The sequence below is a fragment of the Anabas testudineus genome, chromosome 9 (assembly GCF_900324465.2).
Source record: "Anabas testudineus chromosome 9, fAnaTes1.2, whole genome shotgun sequence".
Taxonomy (NCBI): domain Eukaryota; kingdom Metazoa; phylum Chordata; class Actinopteri; order Anabantiformes; family Anabantidae; genus Anabas; species Anabas testudineus.
The window spans coordinates 18,362,408-18,382,180 of record NC_046618.1 but is presented as its reverse complement, the minus strand read 5'-3'; the positions used below and the strand labels follow the sequence as shown (position 1 = coordinate 18,382,180).

General features: G+C 38.3%; 2 protein-coding genes across 4 annotated transcripts; both read left to right on the top strand.

The window, feature by feature from the left end:
- Positions 1 to 1,164: 1,164 nt before the first annotated feature.
- On the top strand, positions 1,165 to 3,745 carry LOC113150576 (granzyme A-like). The gene is made up of 5 exons (XM_026343141.1): positions 1,165 to 1,263; positions 1,387 to 1,534; positions 2,098 to 2,242; positions 3,020 to 3,295; positions 3,380 to 3,745. Exons 1-5 carry the CDS (start codon positions 1,200 to 1,202, stop codon positions 3,527 to 3,529), a joined length of 783 nt encoding a protein of 260 aa, XP_026198926.1. The 5' UTR covers positions 1,165 to 1,199; the 3' UTR covers positions 3,530 to 3,745.
- Positions 3,746 to 11,147: 7,402 nt separating this feature from the next.
- LOC113150578 (granzyme A-like) lies at positions 11,148 to 18,962 on the top strand. Of its 3 annotated transcripts, none has more exons than XM_026343145.1 (5): positions 11,148 to 11,285; positions 15,227 to 15,368; positions 15,913 to 16,057; positions 18,225 to 18,494; positions 18,574 to 18,962. In XM_026343145.1, the coding sequence occupies exons 1-5, from the start codon at positions 11,222 to 11,224 to the stop codon at positions 18,721 to 18,723; spliced, it is 771 nt and encodes a 256-aa protein (XP_026198930.1). In that variant the 5' UTR covers positions 11,148 to 11,221; the 3' UTR covers positions 18,724 to 18,962. The 3 variants fall into 3 exon arrangements, with proteins under 3 accessions (XP_026198930.1, XP_026198929.1, XP_026198928.1); XM_026343144.1 differs by having other exon boundaries at positions 15,221 to 15,368; XM_026343143.1 differs by lacking the exon at positions 11,148 to 11,285 and adding an exon at positions 14,570 to 15,102 and having other exon boundaries at positions 15,221 to 15,368.
- The last annotated feature ends 811 nt before the right edge of the window (positions 18,963 to 19,773 follow it).

Below are 19,773 nucleotides of genomic sequence, written 5' to 3'. Positions count from 1 at the left end.
AGGTAGAAAATAAAAAAAAGAAACAACAAGATGGATCATTTTTCACAGTATAACCTGCTGCATAGTGCAACAGAACATTCACATTTTACTCTATGTTTACTTGTGAAACACAGATTCTTCAGCTATTGACAGTGTTCAAGTAACAAATCTTTCTTAGGTCAGTCTTTGATTTTGCATAAAATAATTTGTCCTAATATTTCATAAGTTTACAGCTGATGGGTGATAGTATCTATATGAGTAATATCGATGATATTTTTCAGTCAAATGTTTATGTGATTTCAAATCAATACCACCTGCTGTACAATCTGTACTGAGATGTACATGTAGACAGATTATGAGACTCGTCACACAGTGTTGCAAGTCAGTGTTGAACCCCCCATTTTCCATGTAAGCAAAAGTATTGGAGTATTGTTGTCCAGATGTGTCCTAGTACATTGATATTCAAACAGTAGCACTGAATGTCTATTCTCAGTTTTAGATGTGTATTTTGTTTGATCAGACTGCATTAATAGTATATAGAGGTGTTACCAACATGAAAACCAGAGAACCTTCACTTCACTGAAACCAGAGTCACTGCACATACATGGCCACAGCTAGTACCATGATTTCTAGAAAAGAAAGAAACCACTGGTGTACCAAGTGACACTAAGTCGAACGAGTAGACTGAGCAAGACAACAGCAGTTGATGTCAGACACATTATGAGGTTTCACAAGACTTTATGAACAAACGTACAGACAACACCAGAAGAAACAAACCACTCATTAGCAAGAAGAATAGGAAGGTGAGGCTGGAATCTGCCAAAATGTACAGACACGAGTCTTATAAATCTGGGAGAAGTTGGACTAATAAGACAAAGATGAACCTTGACACAGTCTGCTCATGATCCCAAAAACACAATCTTATCTGTGAAACATAGTGGAGGTCATGTTATGACTTCGGCTTACATGAATTCTTCTGGGACAGGCTCAATAATTCTCATTGATGACTGGTAAGTGACAGGTGGTAACTGTTTACCACAAACTTCCATGTGAAGTTCATACACATACATTTTTATCTGATGCTTGTGTCCATTTTGCTGACTCATGCATTTGCACATTCAAACCACATCCTTTGAGTAGAACATATAAAGAGAAGAGTGGGCAACAAGGTGGGTTTCAGTGTGTTTCACCCTCACATCAAACAGAGAAACGAAAACGAAATGTTCTGCCCAACGGGTTTCACTGTGCTTATTTCCTGCACTGTCCTCCTCGTGGTCCAGACAAGTGAGTAATATTCTATATATTGTATTAATTTATTATGTGACCATTTATTGGTGTAAACACGTAGAACACAAAGTAATGCTACTGATTTAATTTAATCACCTGGCTTCATATTTTTTGCCTCAGGTGATAGTTCTGAGATTATTGGTGGGAAAGAAGTGAAGCCCCACTCGATGCCTTACATGGCTCTGCTGAAGAACAGAACAGACAAACCAGTCTGTGGAGGGATACTGATCAGTCCATCATGGGTGCTGACTGCTGCCCACTGTGAAGAGTAAGAACAAGAAACATATGTTTTAGTTTAGATATTTTGGCAAAAACACACAAAATACATTCTATCATCAATCATGTGTTCTGATAAGTTTATTATCAACTTTTATTTTACATTACCTTTTGATATTTCTTGATTATGTTAACAGAAAACACAATCCAGTTGTGTTTCTTCACAAATGAACATTAGATGCATATAAGTATAATATCTAAGAGACAGGATCAACTTTTGTCAGTGGATTAGTTTTTGTCTTACTAACTTAATCAGGGTCAAAAGCATGTAAGACATGTAGATGGCCTTATTGGTGTTGTGGGGTCAAAGTCACTTTAAGAAACCACAGGACACACAGGGCCTGAAACAGGATGTGCTCTTGATCTTTGAATGTTTGTGTCTGCACTTTGGACAGAACTTTACTTTACATACATCAAAAATAATGAATAAATATAAAGAATAGCTCTGAGATTAACTGACATGTGACTTTATAAACCAGTTCAGGTGCTGCTGGTACACTGACCTTTAATGTATGTGAACTCTAATCTAACACTGCTGTGTTTTTTCTCTTTCAGCATTAAGACGGTCTTGTTGGGGGTGCACTCCATCAAGAATGAGAAAAATGAAAAGAATTCCAGGCAGGTCCGAAAGGTTAAGAAACAGTTTCCTCATCTCTGCTTTGATAAAGAAGATAAAATCAATGATCTCATGCTGCTAAAGGTAAGATAACATTATAGGAAACTGTAGTGAATATCTGTTAAGATGAATCTAAATAGAAAAGAGTTGAGAAAAATATTTGTCTTTACATTTGTTTAAGCAGGAAAAACAGATGCTGTGCAAACTGCTACTCTGTAAATCAATTCTAAGGACGCCCGCTGCAAAGTCAGACTCAGTTGGTCACAATATTTCTAGTCAAGTTATGTTAATACGTTTAGGTTTTTCAGTAACAGTAAAAATTGGTCTTGGTTCTGCAATGGCTGCTGTATTCTTAATGAGCTGTAGCTGTGAGTTTGTTTGCTTTGGTTGTTCAGCAAAAACTGTGGCATGACACGCTCCGAGTCACATTAAAAAGAAAGGAGGCATTATTCTGATTATTAATATCTATTAAAAAAAATATATGAACTTTTTATTGTTATGGGTAAAAATAATCTAGGAAAGCAATTTTGTATTTTCCAAATCTACTTGGGGTTTTGTTTAAATATTAATTCATAAACATATCAGCTGTGTTAGTGTGGATGTTATGCTTTATGCTTTGTATTGTTGTGATTATTACTAGACTCCAGATGAAATAAAATACAAAGGTAGTACAATTAGTGAGTATAATATGTTACAGCAGACCATACAACATAATGACAGATTTAAAAGATTTAAACCTGATCAAGCTCCAAAACCCTCATGTTTTTATAGATGATTGATGGATGAAAGTTGAATTCAGAAAGAGGCATAAAGAATTTATTATGGCTCTTCCATTAATCCATAATGTTCCTTTTTTGACAGCTTGACAAACCAGTTAAGCAAACCAAAACGGTGGGATTGCTCAAGTTGGATAAGACTATTCAAGATCCAAAAGCTGGAACCATCTGTGTCGTGGCTGGATGGGGGACAACAAACAACACTACAAAACAAATGTCAGATGTCCTGATGTCTGTCAAAGTGACTGTGGTTGACAGAAAGAAATGCAACTCTCCTGAACATTACGACCTCAATCCTGTTATCACCAGTGGCATGATATGTGCTGGCTCGAATAGTGAAAACAGAGCAGATACTTGTCAGGTAAGAATGCTTTGAATTCACTGTCTGCCCACCTTCACCTCTGTACCCAAACTAAATAGAACTAAGTATTTCTTCTCTCTGCAGGGGGATTCAGGAGGCCCACTGTTGTGCAACGGAGCTCTAGTTGGAGTCACTTCTTTTGGAAAGGGCTGTGGTGTTATTAAATATCCTGGAGTTTATGCTTTTCTTTCACCAAAACAACTTATTTGGATCAAAAATACAATGAAATCTTAAAAATGGTAAAATGAGCGCTCACTGCTAATTACTCATTTCACCCTGTATCTTTGGATTTTTGTGCTGAATTCATTTTATTCTAATTAGATGTATATTTGGGGGTTTTATATCATTATGGCTGCCACCGTTGGAATAATTCTGCTTCTCCATTAGCTTTGTTTTTGATGATTGTACTGTATATCACATGTTGCTAAATATATTCTCATAGCTTTTGGCTGCTGGACCCTCATTGTAGCTTCAAATTATAAATAAAAATGCTATCACAAGTTATTTTTTCATTTCTTTGGTCACGTCAAATTATCAACTGAAAGGTTTATGTGTTTTCTTTCTTCCACCTCCTTAGCAGCTGTAGATGATGCACAAATGATTCAAATTAGACAATTGCAGTAATATGATCACAGAGAAGGTGAGGATCTGAATCAGAAAGAAATAAGTTTATCATGAACTCACTCAAACCAAACCAATTCAGACACCTTATCTTCAAGAATCAAGATTCAAAAAACTTTCTTAATCCCAGAGGGAAATTGTTTTGCCTCATTACAGTTGTTCTCAACACAGACAGAAAGAAAGGGAACCACAACCAGAAAAGATCAGCACCAACATAAAAACACATAACCAATCACATCAATACAGAAAAACTGGTAAAATAGATGAATGAAATTGGGTCAATATTATAACCTATTGTGGATTGACTGCAAGTGTACGAATTGTACAGATTTGTGTGGCCATAGATCTGTACAGTTCCTCCCCCCTTACAGAGGGGTGTAAAGTATGTCTGAACACAAAATGACACAAGCACGCTCTGCTGCGCCCTCAGGTGGTGGAGAACTGCAACGATATCCTGAGTCCAGCTTTTCAAACATAGAACCGTCAAGGAGAACGTGTCCTGTAGGAACTGAAATGTCAGTAAAACATGGAAATCTTTTAGAGCAGAAGGTCCTATAATAATTTCTCTCAATTTCAAATATATCATTAGCATCATAAGAGTGAAGATGAAAGACTATATTTGCTTTATAGCAGGACCTTATTCTCACCTTATTGTTTCATGGTTGTAAAGTTTTAAGATCAGGTCAATACTGATAACATAAACATAAAAATATTTTATCTGCTGCAAATTCTGCAAAAGTTTTCATTTAGGTAGAAAAAATGAAAACTGTCTGTGATGATGAATGTGACAGGACAGAAAGTGTTTCTCCAGAGGAACTGGTGTTTTGTTTTTAGTAAGAATGAAAATGTGCTGTCTGCTGTGATGTAGCTGGACTCATTCTGAGAAGCTGATCTGCTGTTTCCACATCAGTCTGTGATCTGTGTGGAGCAGCAAATCTGTGTGATGTGGAGGAGACTCTGCAGCTCACTAACTGGTTCATCCTCACTGATCCTGTCCGAGGGTGCCCCGTGCGTAAAATGCGCGCAGCATCTCTTTCCACCTGGAGACGCACGGATTGAGCTGCTGTGACGACGGCGACAAGTATTTAATAAAGTCAGAGCAAAGAAAGTCCAGCGAAGAAAAAACAGCAACAAAATGTGATCTCTGTTTTCCCTGTGTTTGGGAGTTGACTGAGACATGAACAGTGTCCACCCAGGTGCTTGAATTTGGTCAAATTGGATCTTTTAGTTGAACAAACTGGTCGTCTACTGTGTCCATCTGATGGATATTTGTCTCTGGTCAGATGTTAACGTGTGATATTAAGTAACTAGTTGATGAAAACCTGACGTCCTCTGGTGTGTTTCCATTTTCTAACAAAGCTCCACCAGGCTGCTGCTGCTGCTGTCCAGCGTCCCAGGAAGAGGAAGAGGACCTCAGAGGCTCCAACTGTACAACCAGAGGAGAACGTGGTGTCCTCTCCTTAGACCTCCACCTCAGCTCTGCTGACTCTGGTCCCACGGCCTCTGTCCACCATCCCACACACCGACCTGCCAGTTGTCTCCAACATGGCCCCCGACCCTCCACTGCTCCACTGCAGCACGACGTCCCTCAGAGGATTCACAACTTCTCAGTGGGAGAGTACGAGCAGATCTACCAGCGAGTGGTCGATGAGCTGCTGAAGTATGTTCCCGACTCTTTGAATCACATAATTTCCACATTTTTCTGTGTCTCAACTTTTCCACATGTGATATTTTGTATCAATAAGATTTGGTTTGTGTTTCTTCTACTCCTCACAGGTACAAGAGCGGTCGACCTCGACCCTACAGTTTGGAGCTGGGACGTCGCATCAAACAGAAGCTGTGGGAGACACTGAATCGTGCCCTGATGGAGACGTCAGCCGGTGAGGACGGACGTTTGGACGTGGTCACGTCGTACGAGGTTAGTGTCTATCCTCCGCTTTATGACGTGGATGTGATGTTCCATCCTCCACCTCCAGCCTCCCTCCGCTGCTTTTAACATCTTGCAGCTCCATCTTTACTCCACTTCCAGCCTTTCTATGCTGCATTACCATCATGCAGCACCACCTTCAGCCTCCACTTCAAGCCTCCCTCAGCTGCCTTCAACATCTTGCAGCTCCACCTTCATCCTCCACCTCCAGCCTCCCTCTGCTACCTTTAACATCTTGCAGCTCCATCTTCACCCTCCACTTCCAGCCTCCTTACACTGCTTTTACCATCATGCAGCACCACCTTCATCCTCTACCTACATCCACTATCTTCAGCTTCTAACCTCACCTCGGGTAATAAGTCCACTGTAGAAGAGTCTGAGGTTTTCTTATTGATTCAGTGTTCAGATATTAATTTTGGTTTGTTGTGATTTGTGTTTTGTTCACACAGCACATGTTGTTTGTGGTTTTCTTCAGGTTTTGTTTGGACTTCAACAACATCCAGATCTTCCAGGAACTGATCACATCTCTACTCACTCCTCAACTACACCTGACAAATCATTTCAGCAACGTGAGTCTGTTTTTGTGTTTTACAGATTATTTGTGGATTTATTGATTTATTTTTAGCTTTCTGGTCTTATTCATTTTAATTTCAAGCTGATCAAGAAGCTGTTTTAGATCACATTAAACTTACCATAGTTGTGGGTCTTCCTCTCTGTCTCTGTGTCTCTGGACCTTTCTGCAGGGATCCTCAGCTTCGGAGCTGCATTGTACCTGTGTCCAGCTGTGAACCAACCAACCTGCTCATTGTTCACATCTTACGATGTTATGTGTTTGAATAAAAATGTAATAACCACTGTAAACTGTTCATTTGTCAATAAAAATAAATGTTTCAACTTAAATAACACAGTCATTTTATTCAACAACACATGATATGGTGACTGCAGAGTGTGATGTTACCCAGTAATAACACCAGAATATAATGTGATGGAGAAAAATTAATTCAACCAGAAATGAACTCTTATCATTTAAGAAGTTTACTAATCACCTGCTGCCTCAAATGAATTGATCATGTTTGCAGAAATAAAAATAAATATAAGTATATATTAATGGGACTAATGTGGTTGATAAACTAACATATTAACAATTTAATTTCGTAGAAATTGAAACATGTATATTACGGTTACAGTGTAAAGTTCAGTGTTCAAAATGCTTCAACAAACAACAGGACTTTTTCTCTTTGGTTTCATTCATTTCTCTCCAACTCCGAATCATCATTTACTTTGTAAATCTGTTGGAGATGTCGATGTTTTGTGAGTGGATCAGTCCATTTTCCGTGTGTATCAGAGAACAAGTCACAAACCTGCAGCAGCGTTTCTAAACCTATAGACCTTAAATGATCTTTACTTTTTGTATGTGTAGTGTCCATGTTGCAGCAACATTGCAGCTTGACAAACGTTTGTGCAACTGTTCAGCAACTCAACCCAGTTGTTCAACATCTGTCTTCAAATATTTCTCTTTAAGCTGCTGAAAAGAAAAACATTGAACTCTGACTGATGTGTGGAAGTTGTTCCCATAGCTGCTGCTCCAGCTGTTGTCGTCACTGCCCTGCTGCCTGATGACGTCACGTCTGTAAACACAAACCCTCTGTGAATGAAGCACTTTCTCGCCGGTGTTCCGCATCATCCGACACTCGGATTTCTGCTGCTCCACCTGCTTCTTTCTTGCTGCTTGTTGCTCCTACAGCGCCTCCACCTGGAGCACAGCAGCAACGACACCTCTCAGTACACCTCCTGATCAAGTGCAAAGTCAACACAAACCATATTCTACACCTGCTGCATTTAATTCCACACATAGAGAAGAGGTGACCACAGTTATTCAGTGTATAATAAGTAAGTTACAACACGATAAACATCTCAGAGTAAGTAGGAAGGACTGAAACACTGACTTACAGTAAGATGGTGGTTTATATTTAATGCTCAGTGCATCATTGAATTAACGAAATGTCTTAAATAGAGCAGAACTGTTCTAAGAAGTAGACACTCAGTATATCTACATACATTAAATGAATGAAGAATAATGTTCCTGAGCTTAAAGAACATAAGTGTGAAGGTGAATAAAAAACACATCAGTTGCAACAAAACACAATATTAACAAGTGACCTACTCTTTTTCAGACCGTAACGTTGGACTGACGTTCACACTTACAGTGGAATATTTCACAGATTTTATTAATATTATGATCCAGGTTCACCTCCTGATGTATACTGTGGTAGCTGTGTGTTGTTGTTGAACATACTGTTAAACCAGTGACTATGTCTATTGGACTCTAGTATAATTCCTGATTAGTGATGATGATGCTATTAAAAGTTTCTTCTGTTCAAAACTGCTTTGTAAGTGAAGCTGTGATTTTCTGAGTGGTTGCATGTAAAGTGTTATTGCATAAATAAAGATAATAAGAGTGATGTCTGTGTACGATACAGCTTCATGTCTGTTTCAGAGTTGTTTGTGGATCACTTCCTGTTTTTCCATTAAAATATGTACTGTTTGTTGGTCCTACAGTGCCTATAGTAACTATGAATACTCTGCATCTTTACGTGGCTTCTCTGGGCGCTGTTTTGCAATGTGACCCTCAGTTTGACATCTGAACTCTATTGGTTTATCATCTGCTGTAAACTCTGGTAGTGTCTCGAGTCTACTAGCTACTGTAGTGCTAGGGTTTTGATTACAAGTAGTCAAATCCTTCACTGCCTTGGTTACTTCAGCAATCATTTTGTCTTGTTCTCTCAGCATCATCAAGTGAGACACTTTTCTGAGCTGGGCCTGCAGCACTAACTTTTCCTTGCTCAGCTAGAACCTGCATGGCATCCTCAACCAAGCAGTGACAACTCGACATTGTGCAACAGTTGTGACATGATTATAAACTTTCCTGTTGAGTCTGGTTCCTCTCAAGGTTTCTTCCTGCTGCCTTCTCAGGGAGTTTTTTCTTTGCCACCGAGATGTGTGATGCAATAAATATTTTTACATGTGGCAAGTCTGGGTGCATAATTCTAGCCTGACCTATGAGGACGAGGTTTATTAGGTCTCATGTGACTCCTACATTATCAAGCTAATTTTATATGATATTTGTTCATTACGTGTGTCACTTTCCTCACAACGCTGAGTTAGCCTGAAGTTACTTAACTGTATAATACAGTGTGACAGTTCTTATATTAAAGTTGATATGAAATACAGAGTGAAGTTTTCCTTGCAGAGACCTCTGTAATGAAATTTGTTTTCCTTCTAAGTATGTGACCGGACTAGACTTGAAAGAACACTTTGTGCAAGCACGTCTGTGATGAACACTTACGGTAAAACCCAAAAGAACAGTGTATTTGTTATGATGTTTGTAATCTATAGTATGAACCAACATGAAGTGGAGACATGATCGTACATTGTTTGAGGTTTGGTATTTGTCCCTTCAGACATCTATTTCTCAGACTTCACCACACCACAACACTTTTCATCACGATACAGATAATTAGCTAGAGTAGCTGGATGTGCAACTTCTCACAAATAAATCATTAAGATAGAAATCATAAAATAGAAACAACAAGATGGATCATTTTTCACAGTATAACCTGCTGTATAGTGCAGCAGAGAAGACACATTTTACTCTATGTTTACTTGTGAAACACAGATTCTTCAGCTATTGACAGTGTTCAGGTAAAAATTCTTTCTTACTTCAGTTTTTGACTTTGCATAAAATAATTTGTCCTAATATTTCATAAATGTACAGCTGATATTATCTGTATGAGTAATACTGATGATATTTTTCAGTCAAAAGTTTATGTGATTTCAAATTAATACCAACTGCTGTACAATCTGTACTGCAATGCACATGTAGACAGATTATGAGACCAGTCACATAGTGTTTTAGTCTTTGTAGTCATATTTCATCTAAATGTAGTTGCTACACTCCCATCTAAAAGTATTGGAACAGTGAGGCCAATTCCCTTATTTTTGCTGTAGACTGAAAACATTTGGGTTTGACATCAAAGGATCAATGTGAGACAAAAGATTACAGTTTTTATTTCCATCTGTTTACTTCAGGATCAAACAAACAACTTAGAAGATATCAGCTTTTGTTTGAACCCACCCATTTTCCATGTAAGCAAAAGTATTGGAGTATTGTTGTCCAGAAGTGTCCTATTACATTGATATTCAAACAATAGCACTGAATGTCTATGCTCAGTTTTAGATTTGGGTTTTATTTGATCAGACTGCATTAATAGTTGGTACCAGAGGTAGAGGTCGTACCAACATGAAAACCAGAGAGCCGTCTATTGGCAAAAAAAAATTCTAAAGCTGAGATAAAACCAGAGTCATTGCACAAGAAGAAAGAAACCACTGGTGTACTAAGTGACACTAAGTCAGTCCAGTTGGAGTCACTTCTTTTGGATGGAAGTGTGGCATTTCCTGGAGTTTATACTTTTCTTTCAGCAAAACAACTTATTTGGATCAAAAATACAATGAAATCTTAAACATGGTAAAATGAGCGCTCACTGCTGATTACTCATTTTACTCTGAATTTTTGGATTTTTGTGCTGAATTGATTTTATTCTAATTAGATGTGTATTTGAGGCTTTATAATATTATGGCTACCCCCGCTGGAATGAAACTGCTTCTCCATTAGTCTTGTTTTTGATGATTGTACTGTATATCTCTGTTACCAAATATATTCTCATAGCTTCTGGCTTCTGGCTTTTCATTTATAGCTCCAAATTTGAAATAAAAACACTAAGTCGAATGGGTAGGCTAAGGAAGACGATAGCAGTTGATGTCAGGAACATTATGAGGTATCACAATCTGCTATTCACAAAAGATTTCATGAACAAAAGTACAGACAACACCAGAAGATGCAAACCAATCATTAGCAAGAAGAATAGGAAGGTAAGGCTGGAATCTGCCAAAAAGTGCAGACATGAGTCTTATAAATCTGGGAGAAGTTATATGGTCTAATAAGACAGAGGTGAAACTTTACCAAAGTGATAAAAGGCAAAATTTTAGAGAAACACAGAATCTGCTCATGATCCCAAAGATACAATGTTATCTGTGAAACACAGAGGAGGTGATGTTATGATTTGGGCTCACATGAATTCTTCTGGGACATGCTCAATAATTCTCATTGATAACTGGTAAGTGACAAGTGGTAACTGTTCACCACAGACTTCCATGTGAAGTTCATTAATTTTTATCTGATGCTTGTGTCCATTTTGCTGACTCGTGCATTTGCATGTTCAGACCACATCCTTTGAGTAAAACATATAAAGAGAAGAGTGTGCAACAAGGTGGGTTTCAGTGTGTTTCACCCTCACTTCAATGAGAGAAACGAAAACAAAATGTTCTGCCCAACCGGTTTCACTGCACTTATTTCCTGCACTGTCCTCCTCATGGTCCAGACAAGTGAGTAACATTCTATATATTGTACTAATTTATTATGTGACCATTTATTCATGTAAACACGCAGAACACAAAGTAATGTTACTGATCTCATCTTAACATCCCATACAGGAAACATGCAAAATGCTGCAGCAGTTCATACTGTGAAGTGCTTTTATTCTAAGACTGAAGGAGGTACTGACAGTGAACAGTGAACACTGTACAGTAACTTAGAAAATTTCTTCTTTGCCAGGAGAAAGAAAAGATGTATTTTATTAAGAGAAAGCACACATACGATTGGGCAAAAAACATAAGTCCAAAATAGATGTCCTACAATGTTTATTGTATTTATTAACTTTAATGGCTACTGTGACAGCATGAACATCTGCTGAACACTCCCTGGGGTTCACATTTGCAATATTTTAACATGTAGAGTACACAACTAACCACCAAGTGTCAGTGTGAGTCAAGCTTTGAGTTAGACACAGTCTGTCAGAGACTGGACCTGGACTCTCCTGGACTCACACAGACACCTTGAACCAGCAGAGGGAGCCCTGCAGAAACCTTGAAGCTACAATCAAACAACAACAACAAATCAGTAAAACCAGGCAGTCACACATAACTAAGCTTTGATATGATGAGATTATAAAAAAAATTATATCTATCGGAACAATATATATGTACACCCTGCAGCCTGCAAATGTTGCTTCAACCACACTTAACAACACTGTGGGTAACACCTCTGCCAGCATTTTTGCATCACAGCTGTACAGACCATGTTGCAGAGAGACACATTTGCAGGTCAACTCTTGAATACATATATATTTATATTTATTGATATAATAGTACATTTGAACATCATGTGATATGAAAGTTTGACAATAACCATGTCTTCCGAGGACAGTTCTTTATTCTAAAACCCTCACACACTTCAATGTTTTTCCTCTGTGCCACGTAGGTTTTAGCTTCCATATCAGTGTGATAAACCACATAGGAAATCAGTTTAACTCAGCTTTTCTGTGTGTGGACATTATTGCAGAAAGAGTAAATGTGAATAAATCAGTGTTTCTTGTAACTGTGTTTAATGTGGATTACAACAGCAAAACAAAGATCCAGAACATTGGGACCATGTTTTTATCAGACGCTCTAAATCTGCAGGGAAATGAAGTGAGGAAGTTGGCAGCACCGACACTGCTGGACGACTACTGTAAGAGACATGTGGTGTAGTAGATTCTTTATTTTGTGTCTGTGTTTGCTCCATGTTCTTGGTACATTACATACTATTTAGCATGGACTATTATCAACCACAGATTATCACACATTTGGCCTAGAGGAGGTGGGTAGTTGTTTCAGCAGGGTGGTGAGACGTTCATCAAAGTGAAAGATTGTATAGCAGCATGTCCACCATGGTGCAACATTTAAAACACACTACAGGGAACACAATGTACTGACATATAAACATTTATCTAAATTACACAGCAGTTCTTAATACAGTATTATTGTTGTATTTTGAAAATAGGCTGCACTGAGGAATATCGAATCTATATATAGAATCATAATATATTTCCAGCAGTATCCTTTAAGTAGTCTATAGTAATCCACACAACAAGCATTACTAATGTCTAAATATCACTATGGAAATTATGGAAATATACTAGAAATAGAACAAAACTCATCTTTTGATTTAGATTTTTCTATTATTTATTTAGATTCTTTTAAATTAAAATTATCTGATGGGGTGGGAGTCTCGATTAAAAATCTTCTCAATTACAGTTGTATTGGTATCCTTGCATTAGCTCTGGGCTCTTCTATTTACCTTTTGGAACCTCAGAAACTTGTAGGCTGATTGGACATTTGGACCCGAGTCCCCAAACAGAACAACAGTCCATCTCAGCTCTGTGCTGGAGCAGAGACGGCAGAGCTCTCTGCATTGGAACAAGACAATGGCAGATGCAGGGAAATACCTTCAAACTTGATATAAAACTAGAGCAGATAGACTTCTGCCAACACAATCTTGCAGGTGCTTAACAATGAAAGTATAGTACAGTGGATCAGAGGCATTTTCACTATGTATAAACATCATAAATACAACTCCTTGTGACTTTAAATGCAGATCTGTTCTCTACGGTGGGCTGAGAAGAAGAGATATTTGGTCACAGGTCACGGCCTTCCTCATCATCGAGTCAGTGTGTGGGAGTTTCCCTCCCTCAGGCCAAGTTACCAGCTCACAGGTTAGAGAAACTGAAATTTTAATCACGATCTATTAATTTGTTACACATTACAACAGCTTTATACAACTAAATGTAATGCATGATTATCCATGCTCAGTAATAATAAAAGAGCTGCATCGGTGTGTCAGAGAAGCTTCACCATGATCAGTGTGACAGTTAAACCATTGCTGCAAATATTGTTCATCTGTATCTATGACATCTTGTGCTGATTCATTCAGGGCTTTCACTGAACATAAAACTATGAATTAAACACATGAGAAATGTAGGTTAAATGTGTCAAGAACAACTTTATACAGTAGGTCAGTAATAGGCTGGGTTGGAAAATGAAAATATAAATATGACATAAATTGTGATCACTGTCAGTCCCTATCCCTCTTACAGACGAGGGTTTAGTTGTACAGTTTGATGGCCACTGGCAGAAAGGATCTCCTGTGTGACACCAAGCTCATTAAAGACACAAATACATTATGGTCAAAGGTTTTTTTATTGCTTAATAATATTAACAGTCACGATGAACACAAAGGCACTTAGTTTTTATTTAGGAAAGTATTTAAATGTAAATCCTTCAGTCATATTGTTTTTTGTTTTTGTTTTTGTTTGTTTGTTTTTTTTGGTCATTTTCATCGAGTTCTGCACGTGGCATTAAACCCTGATAACAGCTGGAGCAGACCAACTGCTGATGATATTTTTCAGTTAGAAGTTTATGTGATTTCATATCCACCTGCTGTACAATCTGTACTGAGATGCACATGTAGACAGATTATGAGAACAGTCACACAGTGTTGCAGGTTTTTGTAGTCATATTGCATCTAAATATAGTTGCTACACTCCCATCCAAAAGTTTTGGAACAGTGAGACCAATTCCTTAATTTTTGCTGTAGATTTAAAACATTTATTTTTACAGTATAGATGTACACCGCGAGGACTGCAATACAAAAAAAGAATTACTGTTTGAGCTGCATCAATGTAATGAAACTCATCAGGTAGTGGGTTTTGTCTCTTTGATAGTCTTATGAGGGTGCCTCTTACCTTCATCTTATGACACAGTATGAAACCAATGCTGTTCAAAGCCCTGGTAAGAGAACACTGGTCAAGTTTTCTCTCCATGCCACTGTAATTCTATCTTTTCTTTTTATTCTTCAGTTCTTCTGAGAAGTAGCAACTCTCATTTTACCTTTAACCTAAATTTTGTCATTTTATCAGAATTATATTTTTGCTTTTCCATAGTGGGCCCACCCTTACTCATATGTCTCACACTGATGATGTGAGTGTGAGCTGCTTCACAAATAAAAAGCCTCCAGTATACAGCCTGTGAATAAAATGACTATGATGACTGATAAGTGACAAGTGGTAACTGTTTACCACACAATTCCATGTGAAGTTCATACATATTCATTTTTATATGATATTTATGTCCATTTTGCTGACTCACACATTTGCACATTCAAACCACATCCTTTGAGTAGAACATATAAAGAGAAGAGTGTGCAACAAGGTGGGTTTCAGTGTGTTTCACCCTCACTTCAAAGAGAGAAACGAAAACAAAATGTTCTGCCCAACGGGTTTCACTGCGCTTATTTCCTGCACTGTCCTCCTCGTGGTCCAGACAAGTGAGTAATATTCTATTTTTTGCACAAATTTTTTATCTGACCATTTATTCATGTAAACACATAAAACACAAACTAATGCTACTGCTCTCATTTAATCACCTGGCTTTTTTGTTAAAAGCCTCAGGTGATGGTTCTGAGATTATTGATGGAAAAGAAGTGAAGCCCCACTCGATGCCTTTCATGGCTCTGCTGGAGAAGAGAAAGCCAGCCTGTGGAGGGACACTGATCAATGAGTCATGGGTGCTGACTGCTGCCCACTGTAAAGAGTAAGAACTAGATACATATGTTTTAGTTTAGATATTTTGGCAAAAACACACAAAATACATTCTCAGTGATCATGTTTTCTGATAAGTTTATTATTAACTTTTATTTTACATTACCTTATGATATTTCCTGGTTATGTTAACAGAAAACACAATCCAGTTGGGTTTCTTCACAAATTAGATGCATATAAACATAATATCTAGAAGACAGAATTAACTATACAATCCTTTGTCAGTGTAAAAAAAATGCTCTTATTAAGTTAATCAGGGTCAAAAGCATGTAAGACATGTAGCTGAGACTTCGCACACTGACCTTTAAATTACCTTATTGGTGTTCTGAGGTCAAAGGGCCTGAGACAGGATGTGCTCTTGATCTTTGTAATATTTGTATCTGCACTTTGGGCAGCAGTTTACTTTACATACATTAAAAACTAGATGAGGAATCCACTGGCATGTGACTTTATAAACCAGTTCAGGTGTTGTTGGTACACTGACCTTTAATGTATGTGAACTGCAATCTAACAATACTGTGTTTTTTCTCTTTCAGCATTAAGACGGTCTTGTTGGGGGTGCACTCCATCAAGAAAGAGAAAAATGAAAAGAATTCCAGGCAGGTCCGAAAGGTTAAGAAACGGTTTCCTCATCCCTCCTATGATGCAAAAAATAAAAACAATGATCTCATGCTGCTAAAGGTAAGATAACATTATAGGAACCTGTAGTGAATACCTGCTGAGATGAATCTGAAGTAGAAAAGAGTTATATGTCTATAAAAGAGATACATTTGGAGCAATTTGTTTAAGATCAGAATTTGCTTCTTACATTTGTTTAGGCAGAAATCTAGCCACAGGGATTGCAAGCCAGTGACTTCTGTGCTGGTCCGAAGCCCAGATAAATAGAGAGGGTTGCTTCAGGAAGGGCATCCAGCGTAAAAATTGTCAATAACAACCATGCGAATCATCCATAAGACTTTCATACCGGATCGGTAGAAGCCCGGGTTAACAACGACCACCACCGATGCTGTTAACCTACAGGGTACCGGTGGAAATTTGACTACTGTTGGTCGAAGAAAGAGAGGATGCAGAAGGGTTCGTGGTCAGAGAGAGAAGGGGAAAGGCAGGAACATAGATCTGAGAATAGGGACTCTTAACGTTGGTACGATGACAGGGAAAGGCAGAGAGCTGGCAGACATGATGGAGAGAAGGAAGGTAGATGTACTGTGTGTGCAGGAGACAAGGTGGAAGGGCAGCAAGGCACGTAGTATTGGAGGAGGATACAAACTGTTTTACCATGGTGTGGATAGGGAGAAACGGGGTAGGAGTGATCCTGAAGGGGGAGTTTGTGATCAATGTTCTAGAGGTGAAAAGAGTCTCAGACAGGGTGATGAGCATAAAGCTAGAAATTGAAGGGGTGATGGTGAATGTAGTCAATGGGTATGATCCACAAGTTGGCTGTGAGTTAGAAGAGAAGGAGAGATTCTGGAGTGAGTTTGACAGAGGTGATGAGGAAGTGATGGGCAGGTTTGGTGTAAAGGAAAGAAGACTTTGCTTAGAGGATGGAAATGGCTGTAGTCAACACTTACTTCAAGAAGAGAGAGGAACACAGAGTGACATACAGAAGTGGAGGTAGGAGTACGCAGGTGGACTACATCCTATGTAGACGAGGTCATTTGAGAGAGGTTAGTGACTGCAAAGTGGTGGTAGGAGAGAGTGTAGCCAGACAGCACCGCATGGTGGTGTGCAAGATGACTCTGGAGGTCAGGAAGAAGAAGAGAGGGAAGACTGAAAAGAAGACCAAGTGGTGGAAGCTAAAGAATGAAGAAACTTGTGAGGAATTCAGGCAGAAGTTGAGACAGGTTCTGGGTGGTCAGGATGAGCTTCCAGATGACTGGGAAACTACAGCAGAGGTTATCAGGGAAACAGGTAGGTAGACAGGTAAAGACACTTAGACTGAGATGGTTTGGAGCAGGAGGGCAAGAGGACGATCAAGGAGGAGATATATGGATGTGTTAACAGAGGACATGAGGTCGGCTGGTGTGAGGATAGAAGATGCCCACAAGAGAGTGAGGTGGAAAGGGATGATTCGCTGTGGCGACCCCTGATAGGAAAAAGCCGAAGCAGATGCTGTGCAAAGTGCAATTCTGCAAATCAATTCAAATGACGCCCGGTGCAAAGTCAGACTCAGTTGGTCACAGTATTTCTAGTCAAGTCAAACCTTCAAAAATAAGTTTGTATTTTTCAGTAAGAGTAAAAACTGGTCTTGGGTCATAGGGAGTACGGCTGCTGCTTTCTGAATGAGCTGGAGCTGTGAGATCATCTGCTTTTGTTGTTCAGCAAAAACTGTGGCATGACACGCTTCCAGCAGAGTTAAAAAGAAAGGAGGCATTATTCTGATTCATAATATCTATGTAAAAATATACGATTGACTTGAACTTTTCATGTTTTGGTTGTAATCTAAAAGAGCATTTTTGTACATTTCAAAATCTACTTGTGGTTTTGTTTTGTGGCAGTGTGACCTATGAATATTCATTCATAAACATATCAGCTGTGTTAGTGTGGATGTTATGCTTTTCGATTATTCTCTTTGTATTATTGTGATTGTTGTGAAAATGTGAAAGAAAATACAAAGGTAGTACAATTAGTGAATTTGGCAAAATCACTAACAATTAACAATAGCTTTGAATATAAGTATGATACAGCAGCCTATAAAAAATAAAGACAGTTACATAAGATTTAAACCTGGTTAAGCTCCAAAACCCTCATGTTTTTACAGATGATGGATGGATGAAAGTTGAATTCATAAAGATGTATAAATAATTTATTCATGTCCATCCATTAATCCATAATGTTCCTTTTTTGACAGCTTGACAAACCAGTGGAGCAAACCAAAACAGTTGGATGGCTCAAGTTGAGTAACACTGTTGAAGATCCAAAAGCTGGGACCGTCTGTGTCGTGGCCGGATGGGGGACAACAAACTACAAGATTAAACAAATGTCAGATGTCCTGATGTCTGTCAATGTGACTGTGGTTGACAGAAAGAAATGCAACTCTCCTGAACATCACAACCATCGTATCACCAGTGACATGATATGTGCTGGCTCGAATGGTAAAAACAGAGCAGATACTTGTCAGGTAAGAATGCTTTGAATTCACTGTCTGCTCACCTTCATCTCTGTACACAAACTAAATAAAGTATTTCTTCTCTCTGCAGGGGGATTCAGGAGGCCCACTGTTGTGCAACGGAGCACTAGTTGGAGTCACTTCTTTTGGACGGGGCTGTGGTGATATCAATTTTCCTGGAGTTTATGCTTTTCTTTCAGCAAAACAACTTATTTGGATCAAAAATACAATGAAATCTTAAACATGATAAATTGCGCGCTCACTGCTAATTACTCATTTTACCCTGTATCTTTGGATTTATGTGCTGAATTCATTTTATCCTAATTAGATGTACATTTGGGAGTTTTATATTATTATGGCTGCCTCCGCTTCTCCATTAGCTTTGTTTTTGATGGTTGTACTGTATATCTCTGTTGCTAAATATATTCTCATAGCTTCTTGACCCTCATTGTAGCTCCAAATTTCAAATAAAAATGCTATTGCAAGTAATTTCTTCGTTTCTTTGTTCACGTCCGATCATCAACTGAAACCTTTAAACTTTTATCTGTTTTCTTTCTTCCACCTCCTTAGTCAGCTGTAGATGATGCACAAATGATTCAAATGAGACAATTGCAGTAATATGATCACAGAAAACGGGAAGATCTGAATCACAAATAAATAAGTTTATCATGCACTCATTGAAACCAAACCACAAAAGACAAATTCACACACCTCATCTTAAGACCCTGTACAGGAGACATGCAAAATGCTGCAACAGTAACTTAGAAACTTTCTTCTTTGCCAGAAGAAAGAAGAGATGTATTGTATCAAGCACATGTAATATTGAGAAAAAAAACACAAGTCAAAAATAGATGTCCTAAAATATCTATTGTATTTAATAACTTCAATGGCTACAATGACAGCATGAACATCTACTGAAGACTCCCAGGAGTTCACATTTGCAATATTTTAACATGTAGAGTACATCTCTAACCAGCGAGTGTCAGTGTGAGCCAAGCTTTGAGTTAGACAGTCTGTCAGAGACTGGACCTGGACACAGACACCTTGAACCAGCAGAGGGAGCTACAATTTTAACAACATGTCACGTCACAGAGATGACATGATGATATCTATCTCTCTCTCTCTCTCTCTCTCTCTCTCTCTCTCTCTCTCTCTCTCTCTCTCTCTCTCTCTCTCTATATATATATATATATATATATATATATATATATATATATATATATATATATATATATATATATATATGTGTGTGTGTGTGTGTGTGTGTGTGTGTGTGTGTGTGTGTGTGTGT